The 20,427-nt window shown below is 32.1% G+C and overlaps 1 protein-coding gene across 3 annotated transcripts in view; it reads left to right on the forward strand.

Annotated features, from left to right (window-relative positions):
* LOC118188530 (solute carrier family 12 member 2-like) overlaps positions 1-20,427 on the forward strand; it is a 325,874-nt gene that overhangs the window by 235,104 nt on the left and 70,343 nt on the right. Inside the window, exons 1-3 of one of the 3 annotated variants that reach the window (XM_085811045.1) lie at positions 3,211-4,052; positions 8,935-9,012; positions 16,294-16,369. In XM_085811045.1, coding sequence (XP_085667171.1) covers positions 3,303-4,052; positions 8,935-9,012; positions 16,294-16,369 — 904 coding nt within the window. In that variant the 5' untranslated portion in view covers positions 3,211-3,302. Of the gene's footprint in view, positions 1-3,210; positions 4,053-4,381; positions 4,433-8,934; positions 9,013-16,293; positions 16,370-20,427 lie in introns of those variants that run through there. The other 2 variants (XM_085811046.1, XM_085811044.1) reach the window with 2 other exon arrangements.

A 20,427-nucleotide genomic window follows, 5' to 3' on the forward strand; every position in this document is an offset into this window, starting at 1 on the left:
GGATGCAACAAAAGACATCTGTCTACTTTGTCTGTCTGTCTGTATAATGATTTCTCTAAATCGATATCATCTTCCTGAAATAATCGATCTAAGATATTACGATCTCGTAGACCGCTAACGAAAACATCCCTTAACATTGTATTTAGCATATCCTCTTTATATTCACAAGGAATCGCTAACGAGCATAATTCAGTGGCATAACTGCTAATTGATTCCCCCTCATGCTGTTTTCTATTAATAAACATGTGCCGACTAGGTATTATTAAAGCTTTAGGATTTAAATGATCCTTAAGAACCTTTTTTAGTTCGGTAAAATTTTTATCTGAAGGATTATCCGGACAGAGTAAATTTTTCAACAAATTATACAATTTCGCATTCAAGCTTGAGATCAGAACTTTCCCACGTTTTGCCTCTGGAACATTTTGAATGTCCAAAAAAGCCTCAAATCGTTCTATGAACAAATCCAAATTTTCTACCGTTTCATTGAACTTATCAGAAGAAACAGAAATTGTGTCTTGTTTATGTTCCGATTTCTCTTGCAACGCGACCATTAAAGCTTCATTTTGCTTTATTAATTCTTCAATTAACTTCTCCATCCTTTCAAAATAAAAATCAAATAACTTTCCTACCTTTTGCAGAATCCCCTAAATCCAAGTTTCTGTTTTGCTACTACTTTACGCATGTAACTGAGTGCGCCGAGTCAACACCGACTCGGTGTTGGCCAAGTCGGAAACGATTTTCATCTCATCCCATCCTCGTCGCCAACTTGTTGTGTCTAGCAGTGTGGGTTCAGTGTAGTGCATGACGCAACCAAAACAGACTAGTTCACAGCACAGACATTTATTTCTAACTCCCTCATAAGACAGCAGCGATGCGCTATTTACGCAGTTACATTACATTCTACTCTACTCTCGCTCACAGAGGTTCTCGGGTGTAAGAGTACTGATACTCTCGAAATCAGATGCTACACACGTTCTTCAGTTTCTTCTTGACGTTTTCGTTCTTCAATTTTTTCTTTTTCTTTTCTTTCATTTATTCAACCATTCTTTGACGCATTCTTCGTCGTACTCTTTGCTAGCCAAAACTATCTTTTTCAAATCGCTTGTTTTATGACTCTCATTTATATCTTCTCCCAATTCTTCAGCTAATATTCTTAAATCGCATTTCTTTGCCTTACCGAAAATAGACATTTTCGTACTTATTAAAATACAAATGTATATATATATATATATATATATATATATATATATGTATGCTATTATTATTAAGCACAGTATGAGTACAGGAAAGCATAACAAAGCAAATGGAAACAAAAAATAAAGCCTTAAATAAATATTTACAGGTGTAAGACACTTATTTTTACATATATTATCAATATTTTGTATTTTATTCAATTATGTGCTATTTCTAATTTAATACTTTTTGCTTGATAAGCAAACAGCAAACATAATAATATTTTCCGAATACATATCCCGATCTGCCGCTACGGATAATCCCTTAGCAGGGAAAAAGTAACACGTTATCCTCCTACAGGAAGTACGTCATGGGATGGCAACCATAACGTGGTCGACCATAATAAGCTGTTTCTCCCGTTTTTGGCGTTAAGGCTGTTCTCCGAACATTAACCGAAATGAAAAAACATTAAACTCTCTTTCCAAAATAATAAAAAAAAATAACAAAATTAAACTCTAAATATGTTACATCAATCAATGCACATTAAATTGAAAATTAACTTGAAATTCAAATTCTTTTCAACTTATTTACGTGTAGCAAATTCTTGTAGCTTTAGGCTTAGGTTTCAGAATAATCCCACTTCTGATTTATGTTAGCTTCCTTTTGTAGTTAAATTAATGACTCATAAAACGACTGTAAAAGACAAGCAAACATTTATTTAGAGATAAATCGAACTCGTTAACCTCCACGTAACGTATTCGTAAACGTACATAACATAACAGATATTCTTACTGCATCGTACCGATATACATTTCAATCGTACATCTGAATATATTTTTTAAATTATAAATAGAAATTAATAATAATCCAGAAATTAGCTGTTGCCATTTCTCAATAGATACTTTGTCTAATAACAATATATAATTTACAATCGTGCTTACACTTTTAAAAAGCGCCAAACAAACAAGTGGGCGGTACCGCACTCGGGTTTTCATCCGCAGAGAACCCGTTGGCGTTTCGGGAAAGAACCCTTTGGCGCCGTTGCAGTTTTACTCGCCAAGCTGATCCGAGCCATAAGCGTGATATTTTGTAAACGTGGTTTTTAGTGATTTAAATTCAAGTTAGCAGACAATGGTAGTAAAAACTCACAGATAATATAAGTATGTAGATATAAAACTAACAGGTTAAACGTGATATACGAAAATAAATTTCTATTAAATTCAAGTTAGCACAGAAAACAATGTATTAAACATAACGGGAAGTAAAAATTCATTTAAAAAATAACAATTAGTATTCTTATATTTACGTTTACAATATACTTATATGTATTTTCTCTAATTCATATAGAATACTAATATTTCTATTACAAATGTCTTTTTTCACTATTAAGTACTTTTCCTGTTGATTGATGTATTTCGGTAAGAGCCATGCCCATGTAATAAATTAATGAATGCATGACCTTTAATATATCAATTTTACATAGTTTTATGTATTTTTTTTTTTCAAGTTACTTGCATACAGCTTAAAGCATTTTACGTTGAAACAAATACCTATCCTTTTTCATAATATATTTCAGAATACAAATAACCTTCAACAATAATCAAATTTTCTTCAGTACCATTTTTAATAAAACTAGAACTTTATACATTTTAAAATTATTATAGGGGTTGGAAACCTCATGGATCTGCGTGCTTACAGCTGTTAATAATTAAGAACATAACGTGAACAGTCATGTTACAAATTAGCATTCACCCCTCCCGCCATAATTTCTTCCTTTGATCCCGAACTGACGACCCGAGAACCGGCATCTTTCAACGAAAACTTCTTTAATTACGCGAAAATATTTCTATCTATTCGTTGTTAAAAAATTCAGAAAAAAATAATAATAAATAAGAGAAAAATAATATAAATCTCCAAATGCGAACAACGACAACCTTCGCATAAGCGAATAGGATGAATTAGCTAGGTTACCAGGTTTGAACTATTATCGCCAAAGTTGGCGATGTTTACATTTACCGGGTTCTCTGCGGAAGTGCTTCGCTGCACTTTGTTCTTCGGCTGAGCGTAACGGAGTGGATTACCTCGGGTACATTTATTTTTCTTTACATAAATTTTTACAGATATTCACAATGGCCTCCAGTGATAATAGTATTATTGAAAATGTGAATGAATGCATGTTGAAGTATGCTGAATATTCTGAAAGATTTTTTGCCATGTTGCCTGCTTTAGGAAAGAAAGCTGTGTTAGAATGGTGTATGAAAGAGGGTTTGATTGGATCATCGTATGCATGTCCGAAATGTGGGAAAAGCATGAAATTGAGAGAAAGAAAAGGTAAAAAGATAATAAATGATAGTTTTGAATGGTTTTGTAGGAATCAATCTAGTGTGAAAGAGGAAAGGCACGATGTATGTAGGAGTGTAAGGAAAGGGTCTTGTTTTGGTGTGAGTAATTTGGATATGTGTACTGTTTTGTTAGTGATGCGAAAGTGGTTTGGAAGGTGCCCTCAGAAATATGCAATCGAAGACCTGAATGTTTCTAATCGTACGGTAGTTGATTGGTATAATTTCTGTAGGGAAATATGTATTCATGTTATGGTGAGAGATACTTGCAAGATTGGAGGAGAGGGTAAGATTGTTGAAGTTAATGAAAGTAAATTTGGGAAGATGAAGTATGGAAGAGGCAGCCTTGTGAAAGGAAGATGGGTGTTTGGAGGAATTGAAAGAGATACCCACAGATGTTTTTTTAGAGTGGTTCCAAATCGAACGAGTGCCTGTTTGCTTGATGTAATTAGTGAATGGGTATTGCCTAGAACCATAATCATTTCTGACTGTTGGACTGCCTATAAATGTCTGGAAGATGAAAGATTTCGACATTTAGAGGTAAGCCACAGTTTGACGTACGTATGTCCGCCACATGCTAATATCACTGAGGGTGTGTGGGCAGGAGTTAAACGATTTCTTGGAAACTCTGCTAATCAAACTGAAGAAATGTTCAATTCATATCTGTATGAATTTATGTGGAGAAAACGACATGACCACTCCGTTCAGAATGATGTATTCAAAAGTTTTCTTGCTGATATTGCAAGAATTTATCCCCCCACATTACAAGATCCAAAGCCTGAAGAAGAATTTTTACACGAATCTAATGATGACTCTGTTTCAGATGTTGATGTACCCGGGCCATATTGATCATAATTTTTAAAATATTGGGGGGGGGGGAGGGATTTATGGAGTACAGCTTTTTTTTTTTTTAAATTTAGGTAAGTGAAAGTATCTTAATTCTTCAGTGTTTTGTAATGATTTTAAGTGTTAGAAACTTATGTTTCTAAAACAATTTTAATTTTAGAAATTATCTTTCTGATTACTTAATAAAGTAGTTCAATTTCAATACTTAACGGATATAGTAACTTTTTCTTTGTTTCTGTACTAAATGATGCTTAAGATGCATGGGCGTAGCCAGGGAAGTGCACTTGCACCCCCCCCCCTAAACAAATGCAACTCTTTTTTTTTTTTTTTATTATTATTATTATTTCAACTGACAAGTTATCAAAATGTTTTCGTTGTCTCTTGTATTATTCTTTAACCTTCTAAAATCTTCTAAATCTTCTTTTGTATTATTCTTAACCTTCTAAAATCTAAAAATTCTCATAATATAGCCTTCAGAACGGCACGATCCAAAACACTTTTGCTCCCTTTTTGACATTTTCCTAATGAGAAAAGTCGTTAGTCCCCTCTCCATGGATTCAGGAAAATTTAAATGTTTGTCAGACGCTGTTCCATAGTAGATGGGTTGCTAGATTTGTAATTTTTTCGATGATTATTTTGCTTTCATTTAAATGAAGTTCTAAATAAATAGTGCACTGGAAGTGCATCCAGTGCACTGTTTATTTTGAACAAAATGTATGCAATGTTTATATTTCATTTACTATTTCTGATCAATCTCGGCAATAATTTGTGAATTTTATAATTTTGTTTTCTCACTTCATTTATATTCTCATATTTTCGTATTAGAAATTTGAAAAACAAGAACAAAATTTTACAAAATATAATAAGTACGAACTACCTTTGTAAGTCTGCAGGTTGGAATGTGATTTTTAATAATTACTTGATAAAGTAGATAAATAAAGTACTTAATAAAGTAGTTATTTTCATTAACAAAATAATGGTAATGACTAATTTAATGAAATAATGATAATAAATTCACTAATAATATTTATTACTCTTGGATGATTAGAATAAGATTCAATACAGTTAGATTTTGAGATGAACTTACAGCAATAATAAGGCTTTACATAACAGTAAGAAAACTTTAAATCTGCTTTTTTCAATAATTTTGTTATTATAATATAAAAAAGAAAATCAGAGGTACATTGGCTGCATTTCATCACTTAACTTTAACAAATATTATATTGGACTATCAGGCAAAAGAGGTATATCTTTAATGAGAATTTTTCTTTATAAAATTAACTTTTGTTTATGTTAGCAGAAAAAAAAATCTGTGATTTATACATGCAAAAGTATTTTTCAGAACATGTTTATGAAAAATTATACGGCAATTTCCTTTCATAGGCAGAAATTTCGTCAAAAACCATCGTTATATCCAAAGGTTGAAGTCTGTTTCATTTTCAACGAATATTCTATTTGCACATAATATATTTTCTAATGTATTTTAGAAAGAGTAATCTTTCACGTTTTCACAAGAATAAGGGCACACTGGGTGTTGACACTTACAATGTAATAAATCTGTTTTTCATATTTCTTCCAATAATGAAAACGATTACCCTGGAATATTTTCAAAGCAAAATGTTTACGCCAAATTTTGCATAAAGTATCTTCTCATGTTTTTTTTTTTTTTATTTAAAATGTGAAATTTTCTCTTTGAAAAAATATAAAATCATCAACTGAGCAAAATTAATTCATGAGAAATAACTTTGAAATGGAATAATTCCATCGTAATATAAAATAGTGGAGAAAAGTGCAATACAGTTTATTTATTCGCAAATAATCTCCTGTTATGCCTAATTTACGTACTGTTGATTGAGAAATATAGGTTAGTAAATTAAACTGGTTATTTCAAAACTTTATCAATTTTTCACGGTCCCTTCAGTAGAGCAGTAAAGGTGGCTGAACACTTGTAGCTTGCTCGGGTTTAAATCCCAGCTAAAGGGTTAGATTCATGGTTTTTGTGTAACGTAAATACAAGCCAGCTTCCTTTAGAAAGTCCTCCGCGAAGGCATCCCTCCCCTTATACAGGTAATTGCTGTGTGCTTTGATGTAATTTAGTAGGCAAAAAAAATTAATCCTATCAAACCTGGAGAATGGGTTGATTACATGTGGAGTTTTCCATCAGGAACGTAAATGCGAGCAATTTTCTCTTAAAAAGGTTTACACGAAAGCATCCATCCCCTTAAGCAGATATCATTTGCATGCTTTTCCGTAATCCAATTCCAATTCTCATACATTTAATAGTAAGTTGACATACACCTTATTACAGACAAAATAACATTCCTTTTTTTAAGATAAATTTTTTATTAACTTGGCTGAATTCTCTTTACTTCTTGAGAAGTATAAGAATTTCAGTAAATAAAAGCTGGCCAAAATTTTCTTTGAAGGAACTGTTGTTTTGATTAAATTTAGAAGTTACGTGAGCTTTAATGATATTTAAATACTTTTTGGCAGATGTCATCTTAAAAATGGGTCTAAAGATAAATTGGTTTTATTTAATTTACAGTGAATGAAAATCATTGAAATCAATCATTGAATGAATGAAAATCACAAAAATTATTGTGCATGGAATTGTCTCTTATTTATCTCCTGATAAATCAGACAAAATTGCCTACATAATAGAAGCAATTTGAAAGAGTTAACAGGGTTTTATGTACTCTAAAAAAAGGGTCAAAATAACATCTTATTATTCATAAGTATAGAAAGGAACTAAAGGATAAAAGCGGTTTTACCTATTTTCTAGAAGGCATTAAATTTAAAATATTAATCTAATCTTATTTGCTATGATTAAAAAGCATTAAGTCTAATAAGCTTAAACAGCGTCTGACATTTTAATCATAGCAAAAGTTAGTACTAAAAAAGTTAGCACTAAAATTATGAGACAGTGCTGTAACGTTTGAGAAAGAGATGGCTTCTATTTGATTTTCAAGTATATTGGCGCGAGATGAAACCTGCGGTTTTTGCCAAAATGTAGCCAAACTGATAAGAAGAGGGAAACAATGCGGAGCCAGCGGCTATTCTGAGCAGCGACAATGGACCACCCAGAGATCTACAGATAGGCGATTCTTTAAAATAGGGAGGGGATGGCTGGTACAACAGCTGTACCACAGCAGGCATTAAAGAAAGTCATTATCCTGGTACAACTGCTGTACTGTTGCCTTTGGAAAGTTAAGGTTCCCCGGTCTTCTGTAGAATTTCTTACCCAAATGACTTTAATCTTTTCACAGCTAAATAACAACCACCTAGTGTTCAGACATCTTTTTGCTTACATTCACCTTAAGCAATATAAGTAAGTTATGGATGTCTGGTTGTAATTCTGAGTTTCCTATGAATAAGTTTCCTCTCTCTGCCCGGCCTAAATATAATTTTTAGTACCCTGGGACTAACGAGAGGCTTTTTTGTGAGGATGACATTTGCATGTTCCAGATCTCTTTCTTAGGTTAATGACAAGGGGAAAGAAAATTGTTGCAAAACTCTTTCCTAATTCAAGTCATTATGGCTTTTTAAATTTGACAAAATGCTTAGTGTTAAATAATTAAAGATCATGCTGAGTCATGAATCCTTTCATTTTGTATGAACAACTTGCATTATTAAGTTTTTGTTGCTGTTGTTTCTATCCCCTTAATGTGAATCTATAACCAGATCAGCCTCACAAATTTTATCATGGCTAAAATTCAAGGGTTGTGTCTGTCATTGACTTCGGTCTTGAGCTTTTTATGGATAACAGTATGAGTTTGCCCTGCTGTATCCAAATTTTGGTGGAGAATACCTCCGGGCAAGCACAGAAAATTTTGTTCTAGCTATATACAATAAATATTGTGCATGTTTAAATGCTTTGATCCCTAAATAATACATCAACAAAAGTATGGAAGTTCATATTTCTGAGAGTCTTAATCCATCAAAATATAGAAAATAAAAATATCTTCAGTCTTCATTGCAAATCAGGTGTGATAACACCATGCGATTCTGCTTTTCCCACTGGTTGTGATGCATGCTTTCCATCAGTTTGAAGTGTTAGTTAAATAATTTGAAAATTAAAAATATGTTTACATAATAATTCATTACAAATAGCACATTAAAATTTTTATCATGTATTTTGTCTTAAAGTATTTAAGCAGTTTTCATAGTATATGAGCAAATTTTGAATTTTTGATAGCCATAAGTTTCTTTAACATGCAGTTGATAAATATTTAGTATCAGTTACTGATGCTTAATTTTAATCTTATAATCATATTATTTTAGTACTTTAAATTTGTGTAACTGAGTTTTAGCATAAGGTTTTAACTACATTAATTTTTTAAGTCTTCCATAATTATTATATTTCGCTGCTGATATTTTTTAAATAACCTAATAAAAAGTAACATGAATGTTAAAATGGTGAATTCGTGTATATATTTTATTAAAACAGACAGCTGATTTGTGTTGTACAGAAATGTTATTTTGAAGTAAAATTTATTTTTACTAATGTTATTTGTTTTAAATTCTCATTTTTAGATTTTTTTTTTTTTTTTTTTTTTTTTTATTATTATTATTTTAGTATTTTGACCGAAGATTATCTAAAGTTTCAAATGACAAACAAGCTGCTGTGAAATTTGGATGGATTCAAGGTGTACTTGTAAGTTTGCTTTTACATTAATGAAAGTGGTAGTCACCTTTCAATTGACTAGATTATCACTACTTTACCATATTGGCCTGAATATAAGATGATGCTTTCATTCTTAAAAGGCCTTTCTGAAAATCTTGCTTATATGCATAGTTGTAATACATAAAAAATGATACTGTGCTGTTATCAAGACAGGGGTTAGAAATATACATATATGCATGCATATATGTAAATAAGAATGTATGTGTGTGTATACATATACACATACAAACACACGTTCATGTATTTCTGAATCTGGTTCCGATAACAAAACAGTACCTAAAAAATTAAGTGAAAAAAATGTTTCCTGACGTACCTTTCTTCTACATATACAGTAAGGAGAAAAAAATATTTTTACACTTGTATAATTTGGAAACAGTTTAAAATTTTATGACGAATTTTTAATTTAAATATCTTGATTTACATTTAAATTAATGAAATCATCACTGACAAAATTTCAGCATGTATTTAATGCAGTAAACATAGACATGATGAAATGAAAGCTTAATTTTTGGGAAAACTCAATAGAAAATCAAATCTGGAAAATATCAGTAGAAAAATGTATTCATGTACATAACATTACTTTACTAATAAAATAAAGAAAGCCAGTTCAATACTTAACAAATAAAATAGTTCAGTTTCACTACTTAATGGATATAGTAACTTATTTTCTGTTTCTGTACTAAATGATGCTTAAGAAGCATGGGCGTAGCCAGGGAGGTGCACTGAACGACTTTAATCTTTTCACAGCCAGTTATACAAATAGGACCACCTATTGTCAGAACACCCTTTTGCTTACATTGACCTTAAACAATAAAAATAAGTAATGGATGTCTGGTTGTAATTCCAAAAGTTTCCTATAAACTTGCATTCCCTCTTTGTCCAGCCTAAATATAATTTTTAGTACCCTGGGGCTAACGAGAGGCTGCTTTGTGACGATGACATTTGCAAGTTCCTGATTTCTTTCTTGGGTTAATGACAAAGGGAAAGAAAATTATTGCAAAACTCTTTCCTGTTTCAAGTCATTATGGTGTTTTAAATTTGACAAAATGCTTAGTGTTAAATAATTAAAGAAACAAATGTTGTAAAGTATAATAATTCGTTTAATCTGTTTGGAAAACACTTGCGCATGGATCAAGGAAGTTTAAAGTTTCAGAGTACTTAGGCATGAAGCCTTTACCTCTACTACATCATCAATGAGTTAAATTATCATCAAAAGAGGTGTTCATCAAATACGGTAAAAATTTGGGGAAAAAAAGCTTTAAAAATGCTTTTGCACTAAGAAAAAAAGTAAAAACTCAAAGGTCTTAAAAATTAAGGCCCAGAATAATTTAGAAGGGGAGATCAGCATCAAATAATTTTGAAAAGAATAATAAAAAAGGTACATTTCCTTGAACCTTGATAATCCAACTGTGCGATTGAAAACAATGCAGAGAGGGAACACACGTGGGGGGTCGGTTGAATGACCAGCACTGAAGAGGAAGAAAATAAAAGACAGCGAAAGTTAAGAATTAATGAAAATAGTGTGGTTCTCCTACCATTTTAGGTAAAGCCATGTTCCATCTACATAACGTAGTCGTGCCATCATCGAGGAATGTTGCAACCATGATTTGGGAGGATGTGTAGGGTGTTCATTGTCAATGGTCTCTCATCTAAAGATGGAAATATTAAAATGCTGTTGGACACCTGAGGAAAATTATGATTTTGCAGCAGATGCCATCCATTCAAGAAGAAAGTTTAGACATGAGTGGCTAAAAGACTTGTGCTCCTTGGCTCGCATATTCAAAAAGTGCAAAAGGAGCATTATGCTTGTTCTGTATTCTTATCCCTCCTGATTCTGCATCAGTGAGAGGTGTTTTGGGCTCCTCCATTATTAAGCCATTTACACTTTATCATGTCATGCATGAAGCTTGTAAAAATCACTTTTCAAATCAGTGGCACAAAGCATCAATAATTGTTGCCAAGAATTTTCTAGAAAATGAGATTGTAAATGTTAGACTAGTTTCTGGGCACAAAAAAGTAATGGAAGAAAATCAAAACATAATAATGTCAATAATTTCCACAGTCATATTTTGTGGAACCTATGACATCTCTCTAAGGGGTAAGATGAAACAGGAAGGGAATTATCAGCTCCTGATTCGTCTAAGAATTGAAAGAGATGAAAGTTTGCAAAAACATTTTGAAAAAGTAGTAAAAATGCTACTTGTATGTCATCTCAACTCCAAAATAAATTGATCAATTTGTGTGGATTTTTTGGTGACACTATAGTACAAGGTGCATGAAAAGCTTCGGCTGATCTTTAGAATATGGTAACTGGTAGTTTCGCGACATTTTGGAGGCGATAAAGGTTACTACCTGGGACTTTGGTAATAATGTGAGCAGTACTCAGTTCCGATTACGCATTATTTTGTGTGAGGGAAATGAGAGATCATGAGATATGTCATGTGATATTAATGGACGAATTACGGTTCTTTAATCGGAAAAGGGGGGAATTTGGAAAAATACCTGTGGCTGTATATTATTTTGTATTAAGCTTCATTGTGTGTTGTGTGAAGTAGGGTACAAAAATTTTGGGATTGTATGGCGCTGTCTAAAGTGAATTCTAGATGTGATAAAGAGAATTTTGCTTTTTATTTAGCGGAGGAAGTGTGGAGGAAAAATTCGCAGAAAAAATCGTTCAATAATTTTATTGAATCCATAATAAAAGTGTATCCACCATGTAAGCAAGATTCTAAAGAAGATTAGGTAAGTTAGTATTTTTAATTATTTGAGAATATTATTTTTATGCATTGTTCTAAATGTAAGGTGGAAGTAAAGTAATTTGGTATTATTGGGAAAATTGTTATTAGCAATGATTTAGTTTAAAGTAATTAGGATTGTAAGCTAATTTTTATTAATTTAATGTATGTGCTTATTTATATTTTAAGTAGTGTTTTTGAATTTAATTATATTTTAATTAAATAATAGTTATTTTGTGAATTTTATGTTTGTAGGAATTTGGTATACGTTTTAGTTGAAGTGAACGTGCATGGAAATAATTTAAATATTTGACACTAAGTATTTGTAATGTTTGCGGTATGAATTCGTTGGTGACGTTTATAATATAATAGATGATTTAGAGGCAAAAGTTTTTGGATATTTTATTTATTTTATATGTGGAAATGTTCATATTTGGAAAGGGTATATACTTTTTCGTTATTAGGTAATTTCATATATGTTCTTTTTAACGGATTTAAAGATTCAGAAAATTGTCATGCATTTTCGTGAAATTTTTCTAATTTATGAGAAAAAAGCAGTGTACATGGATATAGTGAAGAGTGTGCGCAATGCCATTTTTGTGTAATTCTGGGATTTTTTTTTAAGTAAGTCAACGTGTACATGGTTTATGTGTATGTGTTATTTTGAAAAACGCGTAAGGAGTATGGTATTGTGCACTTTTTCCCAATTTTGCAGTGAATATTTGTCATGATTAAGCAGTTTTGTTAGATAAAATTTCTAGCATAAGTGTAATTTGGCTAGTAGATTGTTGGAAGAAGTGTTCAGTAGATAAAAAGAAAAAAAATATGTCTTTACTGCGTGAAGACAAAATGGCGGCGGGGAAAAAAAAATAGAGGGTTGCTGTAGGAGAGTTGGTCGCCAAAAAATTGCCAAGTTACCATAATGTAAAGATCAACCGTTCTTTTTACCGGGTTTAAAGATTCTGAAAATTGTCATGTATTTTCGTGAAATTTTTCTAATTTATGAGAAAAAACCAGTGTATATGGATATAGTGAAGAGTGTGTGCAATGCCATTTTTGTGTAATTCTGGGATGTTTTTTTAAGTAAAAATAAGTCAACGTGTACATGGTTTATGTGTATGTGTTATTTTGAAAAACGCCTAAGTATGGTATTATGCACTTTTTCCCAATTTTGCAGTGAATATTTGTCATGATTAAGGAGTTTTGTTAGATAAAATTTCTAGCATAAGTGTAACTCAGCTAGTAGATTGTTAGAAGAAGTGTTCAGTAGATAAAAAGAAAAGAAACATGTCTTTACTTCGTTAAGACAAAATGGCGGCGGGAAAAAAAAAAAATAGAGGGTTGCTGTAGGAGAGTTGGTCGCCAAAAAATCGCCAAGTTACCATAATCTAAAGATCAACCAAAGCTTCTGCTTACAGCATGATGGCAAATGAAACAAACAATATATCTGGGAAGGAGCACCGTGGACCAACAGGCATAGAGATCTAGTCAGTCTTCAGCCCTCGTAGTACCTCACCTCAAGTGAATCTGCATATTACCTCTGCCATGAACGATAATAAATCTTTAACGCCGTGGCGGCGCGCAATGAATTGGAAGTTGATCTGTCAGCACTATCCTTATCTTCAGGGCAGATGTTTTTATTTTATTTGGCTTATAATTCCTTACTAAATGTAGTATTTCATCTCGATGTACTCCTTTGATATGATTTAAATCAAATTCCTCGTTATCATAATTCGCTTCCGATAGTGAAGAAAGTGACACAGAGGTTATTGAAAACGAAAAAATTTTGATTGACAAATTAGTCGGTATTCTCGACACAGCAATTATAGGACTTGAACAGCGGAACTTTGTAACTGAACAAGAAATTATGTCTGTTTATAGAATTAAATAGAAAGTATTATCGCATAAAACAAAGCAACTTAAACAACTTACATTGAAACAAATGTTTAATAAAGTAAAGAAATAAATATTAAGCTTTTTTTTTTTTCGTAAATTTTGATACCCTTTACATCATAATTGTTCTTTATTTCATAAATTATGATTTCATATTTTTAATTTTGTAATTTCTGCATGCCATTTTACCATATTTAAACTGATGATCTATAATCTGGAATCGCCAAAGTCCCGACGAGTCCGGATTAACGACTTTTGACTGTATATTTTTATAAGTTTGTTTAAGAAAAAGTAATGCATAAAATTGGTTATGACGAAACTGTTTGTGCTTCTGTGACATATATGTGCTTTTGTTATGCAATAAAGGGGGTGTTAAAATTTATCTGTTATAGAAATTCAGGCAAGTAATTATTTTCTGAATTTTACTTTCTTGGATAAACATATTTTATTATTATTGCTAAGCAAGTGAACCATAATGCTGATCTGCAGATTACTTTATATCTAAGCCAAATTTTAACCTCCCATGTTCTGTAATTTTTGTACTGATTTCAAGCCCAATGTTATTTCATTGTGAAATATCTTCAACTTTAGAAGAGGCTACCCCTCAGGTGGTATGGCTGGTGGAGAGTGACTAAATCCTTTGTATTGGAGCTTGGTTTAAATCATAGATAAAATGTGGACATTTGTGACTGTAGAGTCTTTATGGCACATCAGTGCTTAAAATATGCTGGTTAAAAAGCTATCTTGAAAAGCTGGCATTAAAAAAAATTTGCCAAAACTGCAATGTAGCTTAGGCAGATAGCTCTTATGTGTCTAAACCAATAATACAGTCTAATCCCAGTTTAGAATGGTATCTCTTTATTGACAGTTTTAGATGCTGTCATTAATTTTAATTATAAAAAATTATTATTATGCTCTAATTATTAATAAATATACATAAAATATGCAAATTTGTTCTTATTATTTTATATGCACTCAGAAAAGAAGTTTTGAAAATTAATAAGAAAGTATAAAAATGGTTTATTTTAATAAGCTAACTTGTGCATCTGTAGTTTAATGAAGGGGTAGATAAAAGATACAAAAAGAAGGAAAAATATAAGACTTCTATATATTTAGTACAGTCAAAAGTCGTTACTTCGGACACCCATAATCCGGAATGATCTATAATCCGGACCTCGAAGCTAAAAACTTTCTGCGCATGTGCCGCATTGACACATGCGCATAGGCGTTTACGCGTGCGCGTAAGACCTCTTACGACTGCGCATTTGCGTGTGCGCAAGTGCAGAATACGTTTTCGCATGCGCGTTTTATGTATAACGAACGGTATAAGCTAAAATTATCTAATTATCTATTTCAGTTAATGTTGATGATTGCGTTGTTCCTTAATTTTCGAATTGGATCCGGCTTATTATTTTTTGCAGACTGTAAGAGCAATACTATAAAAGTAAACTTGAACTTTCGATTATGTCAAATAGAATTTCCGAATCTGGAGCTCCCAAAGGATCGTACAAAACGAAAGTATGTTTCGATGTCCATTTAACAAAAAGTGGAATTGCTGCAAAAAATGGATAAAGACATGAAGAATGTGACAGAGAAGTTAGTGAAAACGAAAAAATTTCGATTGACAAGTTAGTCGGTATTCTCGGCACAGCAATTAACGGGACTTGAACAGCGGAACTTTGTAACTGAACAAAAAATTATGTCTGTTTATAGAATTAAAGAGAAAGTATTATCACATAAAACGAAGCAACTTAAACAACTTACATTGAAAGAAATGTTTAATAAAATAAACAAATAAATATTAAACTTTTTTTTTTGTAAATTTTGATACCCTTTAGATCATAATTGTTCTTTATTTCATAAATTACGGTTTCATATTTTTAATTTTAGAATTTCTGCATGCCATCTTAAGAGATTTAAACTGATGATCTATAATCCGGAAAAATCAATAATCCGGAATCGCCGAAGTCCCGACGAGTCCGGATTAACGACTTTTGACTGTATTTGTTTACTGTATATTTTTCTCTTTTGTAAAAAACTGCAGATTCCTCTCTTTCGTAAATATAATCCTGCATTGCAGAATAAGATGGAGAAAACTTACAATTCATAAAATAAATTAAATGGTTCTAATTTTGCAGCTATGTGCATTTTATAAAAGTCAGTATCATTTCCTGTATCTTAAAAATAGAGAGGGGAAAAAGTCAATACAGTACAAAGTCCGTAATCCGGACCTCAAAGCCACAAACTTTACGCATACGTGTAAAGAATGCGCATACATTACGCATGCGCGCATTGAAAGAACTGTTTAATAAAGTAAACAAATAAATATTAAGCTTTTTTTTGTCAAATTTGATACCCTTTAGATCATAATTGCTCTTTATTTCATAAATTACGGTTTCATATTTTTAATTGAATAATTTCTGCATGCCATCTTACCAGATTTAAATTGATGATCTATAATTCAGAAAAAAACCCTAATCTGGAATTGCCGAAGTCCCAATGAGTCCGGATTACAGACTTTGTACTGTATTAGTTTCTGTTTCAGACTTGCAAAATAATTTAAGTTATATTTGTTTTACATACTCCAAAACTAACTTTTGTTTCATAATTTTTTTCTTTTCAGGTAAGATGTCTGTTGAATATTTGGGGTGTTATGTTGTTTCTTCGCCTATCCTGGGTGGTAGGGCAAGCAGGAATTGGTAAATTTATGAGAATATATTTTTTCTTTTCTTGTTTATTTGAGCATATTTAGTATATTAATTTATAAGTCTTGTTGTGTTCCTCTAAAATAAGTATTTTAAATATTAAATTTTAAAATTAAGAATTATAATTCCTGTTTATTGAAAATGAATACCTATTAAAAGATAAGGTACTCTTCTGTTATCAGGACCAGATTTAGGAATATATGTGTAGTGATCACGGGGTGCGAGAGACCTCGGTGGCTTCAAAGTGAGTAATTGCTTACTCATGTCGTCATCTATTAGCACCAGTAAGAAGTGCTGCAGCGCACGAGTTTCGCATGCCCTTGAAGATGGTAATGACCTTAGGATTCAATCCTGGGTCTCTTTAATGCGAGTTGAATTCTCTACCACTAGCGCAAAGAGCTCCTGTGTGCAAGGTTCAAGAATTCGAACTCTTTTAAATGTGCGAGCCTTGAGTTGTTCTCGAGATCGCTACATATGTATGATGGTATATGTGGATGTATATATTCATGTATACACACACACACATATATGCACATACATACATACATGCATGTCTGAATCCTGTCCCGATAACAGAAGAGTACCAAAAATAACTTTAATTTTGCATTGTTTCTTATTCTAATGAGATATTTTGACATAGTGTCATTATTAAAGCTGGCTGTATTAGTATGTTTTTATGATATCTGTACAGATTAGAGATATAAAAAACAATTTGAATAATGATGTAAAACAAATAGTTGGTACTTGCATTATAAGGTATTTCTCCCGCCTTCTTGGCATGGTGGTCTGCACGCTGGGCACGTATTCCAGAGGTCCATGGTTCGATTCCCAGCAAAGGAGTTGCATATTTTTCATCTTGCCAGCTTCCAAAAAATACCTAATGTTTCTACAGTGGTGCCCGCACTAAAAGGGTGTTGGATGATGATTCTTCTCACCCAGGATTTGATGATTGGGTCTTCTAAAGACCCCAGTCACCTTTTAAAAGAGGGAGTATATAAAGTATTTCTCCCGCCTTCGTGGTGTGCTGGTCTGCACCCTGGGTACGTATTCCAGAGGTCCGTGGTTCGATTCCTGGCGAAGGCATTGCATATTTTTCATTTTTCCTGCTTCTAAAATTATCTAATGTCTTTACAACTTTTCAAACTGTTGCCTGTATTATATTTAAAGTAATTAAATAATGAAAGATCTACATCAATATATGCATGTTTCTTGCATTCTGAAAAAACGACGGTACCTAGAGCCATCAGATTTTGAATAACATAACTCTCTACCCGAACATGAGCAACTGGAAGCCCAAATTTTGAATTTCGAACTTGTTTTGTTATCTATTTCATATTTTGTAAAACTTTAACGAACTTAATAAACTCAACGATTTCAAAGCGAGCAATGGCAACACTGTACGGAAAAAAAAAAAACATTTTTATCTCTAGCGCGCAACACTGCCGGAAATTCTAAAGATACCGTGGTTTAAGTGCGAAGAACATGCTATTTAAACTCAAAACGTTAATAAAAAAAAAAAAAAAAAAAACCGCCCATTTTGGCGTAATATAAAATTTGAAAGCTTTCAGTTTTTCCCCCCTTCTTATGAGTGCGTTTAAAATTGTGATTACTGATTCCGTAAAAACTTTACTTAACAATTTTAGCATAAATGTAAAATGCTTTCTTTCTGAAATGATCTGCAGTGTCTTTGAAATGATTTTTTTTATTCACGATATATATTACCCATTGGCTACGAAACTAAAAATACTGAACATACTAGAAATTTTGTGGGTTGGATTTTCACTTTCTCGCTGACAGACTGATCTAATATGCATGGCATCTGCCATAAGAAGTAATGGAATTCTGATATATAATATCTACATTTAACGAAATTAAAAAAGTTAATTATGGCAATGGAGAGGTAAAAATCTTCGTAACCGACTTAAACCGAAGGAGAAAGGGGAATTTTTCGTAGCATCATTTAATCTTGACGCCCCTGCCACAAAGTATCATCGAATGGAAGATTTCTTAATTGTTCTATCAGTCTGAAGATTTCTTAACCTTCTGAATACCTAATGATAACTTAATCATTCACTAACGTAAAACAATTCAATTGTAACGTAAAACAATTCAATTCCTTTGACTTTATCCATGTACACGTCGACCTATTTTCACTTAAAAAAATCCCAGAATTGCACAAACTTGCATTGCGCACTCCCTTTACTTTGTCCATGTGCACATCGATATATTTTGACTTAAAAAGTCAAAGGAGCACTAAATTCTACAGTATAGGCAAACAAAAAATACATAATCTTAATAAATACATTTTAAACCAAACAATAAAATAACATAAAAAAGGAAAAACATGTTATACGTTTAAGCACTACCAAAAGCAAATATTCACTAACCATAATTTCGAGTTCGCATCGTACACCCAGAGCCACGTAAAAATCAAAATATCAATCATACTCAAATGACTTTTTTCAAACCAGGTACTCTTTCTGATTGAACGCTTCACATAGTGACCATCTGAACCTTTCTTCCTACAAACCCATTCAAATCCATCTAAACAGTTTTTACGTTTGTCTAGACGCATATCCTTCCTACATACAGGACACTAATATTGGCTACTAAGTACACCTTCATTTATACACCAGTCAATTAAAGCTCTTTTTCTCTTTTGCTCCAAATCGTACAGAAACTTCAAATTAATCTTACTACATTCGGCCATTCTACCGTCTAAAGAATCAAACTAACACACACCACAAAAACGCTTACAAAACATCCCATGATTCAAAATTTCCCAGAATCGTGCTCCCGATTATGTCACAATAGGGTTTCTATAACATTAAACTACTCAGGCTACCATAAATGAAACAACAATTTGGCGATAAATCAAACAACAACTTTGTTATAATACAAGGGGTACCTTAAAGTCTACTCTACCCAAGTAAGAGTTTAAATTCTTGGAGTTATATTCAGCGAAACAGGGTACTATACACAATGGGACTTTGCAAATCGAACACTAGTAATGCGATTCCTTTCTGATTTTACGTTTGTAGCAATGCGAACACCTTCGCATAGGGTTGTTTTTTTTTCCGATGTTCCAGGTATATAATCTGGAACATGATTCCCGCCTAATTGGGTTATATTAGGTCTAAATGGCTGAGTTTGTGTCGATTTATTTCTTTTGATTGGGTACTTCTCAAATAAATTTGAGTAAATAGTTGATAGGCAATAATGTTCCATTATTTTTTTATATAATATGAATGAATTCAGACACGTAATGCCTAAGAAATGGAGAAATATCTTTTTGTAGTACTTTTTCAGGCATTTTCTTGCAGTGGAGTATGCTATGATAATTCCATCGCTCCCACTCCACCCACTTTTTGATTATAATCAATCATTAGCTCCAGTTTCTTTGTTGTTATTTTTTTTTTTTTTTTTTCCCTATGGTTCTATTACGTTGCTTTATACGCGTGTTGCTTATACTGCTTTATACGCATTACAAGTATACTCGTCAATACACAAAATCATGCCTCTTCTCCATGACGAGTATTCTCGTCAATCGCAGTTAACTGGTTAATCAACAGATGATCTGATCATTTTTTAATTAAGCTCATGGGGAATGAATATATCATAATGATTGCTACATATTGTTAAAACGGTATTAGTTTGGAAACACATTTTTTGTTGTTTTAATTTTCATTCGAGTCTGTTGTAATTTGTCAAAAAGTCAGATATTTACCTTTCCAATTTAATTTGTCTGTTATTGATTAACAAATTAAGCTATTTTAATAATATTCTTACAAAATTAACTAAGTCAATTTATGCAGTTTGTAAGAATATTATTGTGTTCGTAAAGGTTCGTAATAGATTGAATGCACACAGAATTCATGGTAACTTGATAAAATTTATTTTACCAAAAGAACCACTTCACAGTTCTAAAATTTTCTACATAACACCCGTGCAGATCTTCACAGTATCACAGAGTGTAATTAGTAATTACACTTCAAACTGCTAAGATTATTAAATAACATGCAGTGCAAATAGCATTCAAGAGACAAAAACTC

Source organism: Stegodyphus dumicola, chromosome 2, assembly GCF_044657685.1.
Source record: "Stegodyphus dumicola isolate Sdum_Otavi_A_Nest chromosome 2, ASM4465768v1".
Lineage (NCBI taxonomy): Eukaryota > Metazoa > Arthropoda > Arachnida > Araneae > Eresidae > Stegodyphus > Stegodyphus dumicola.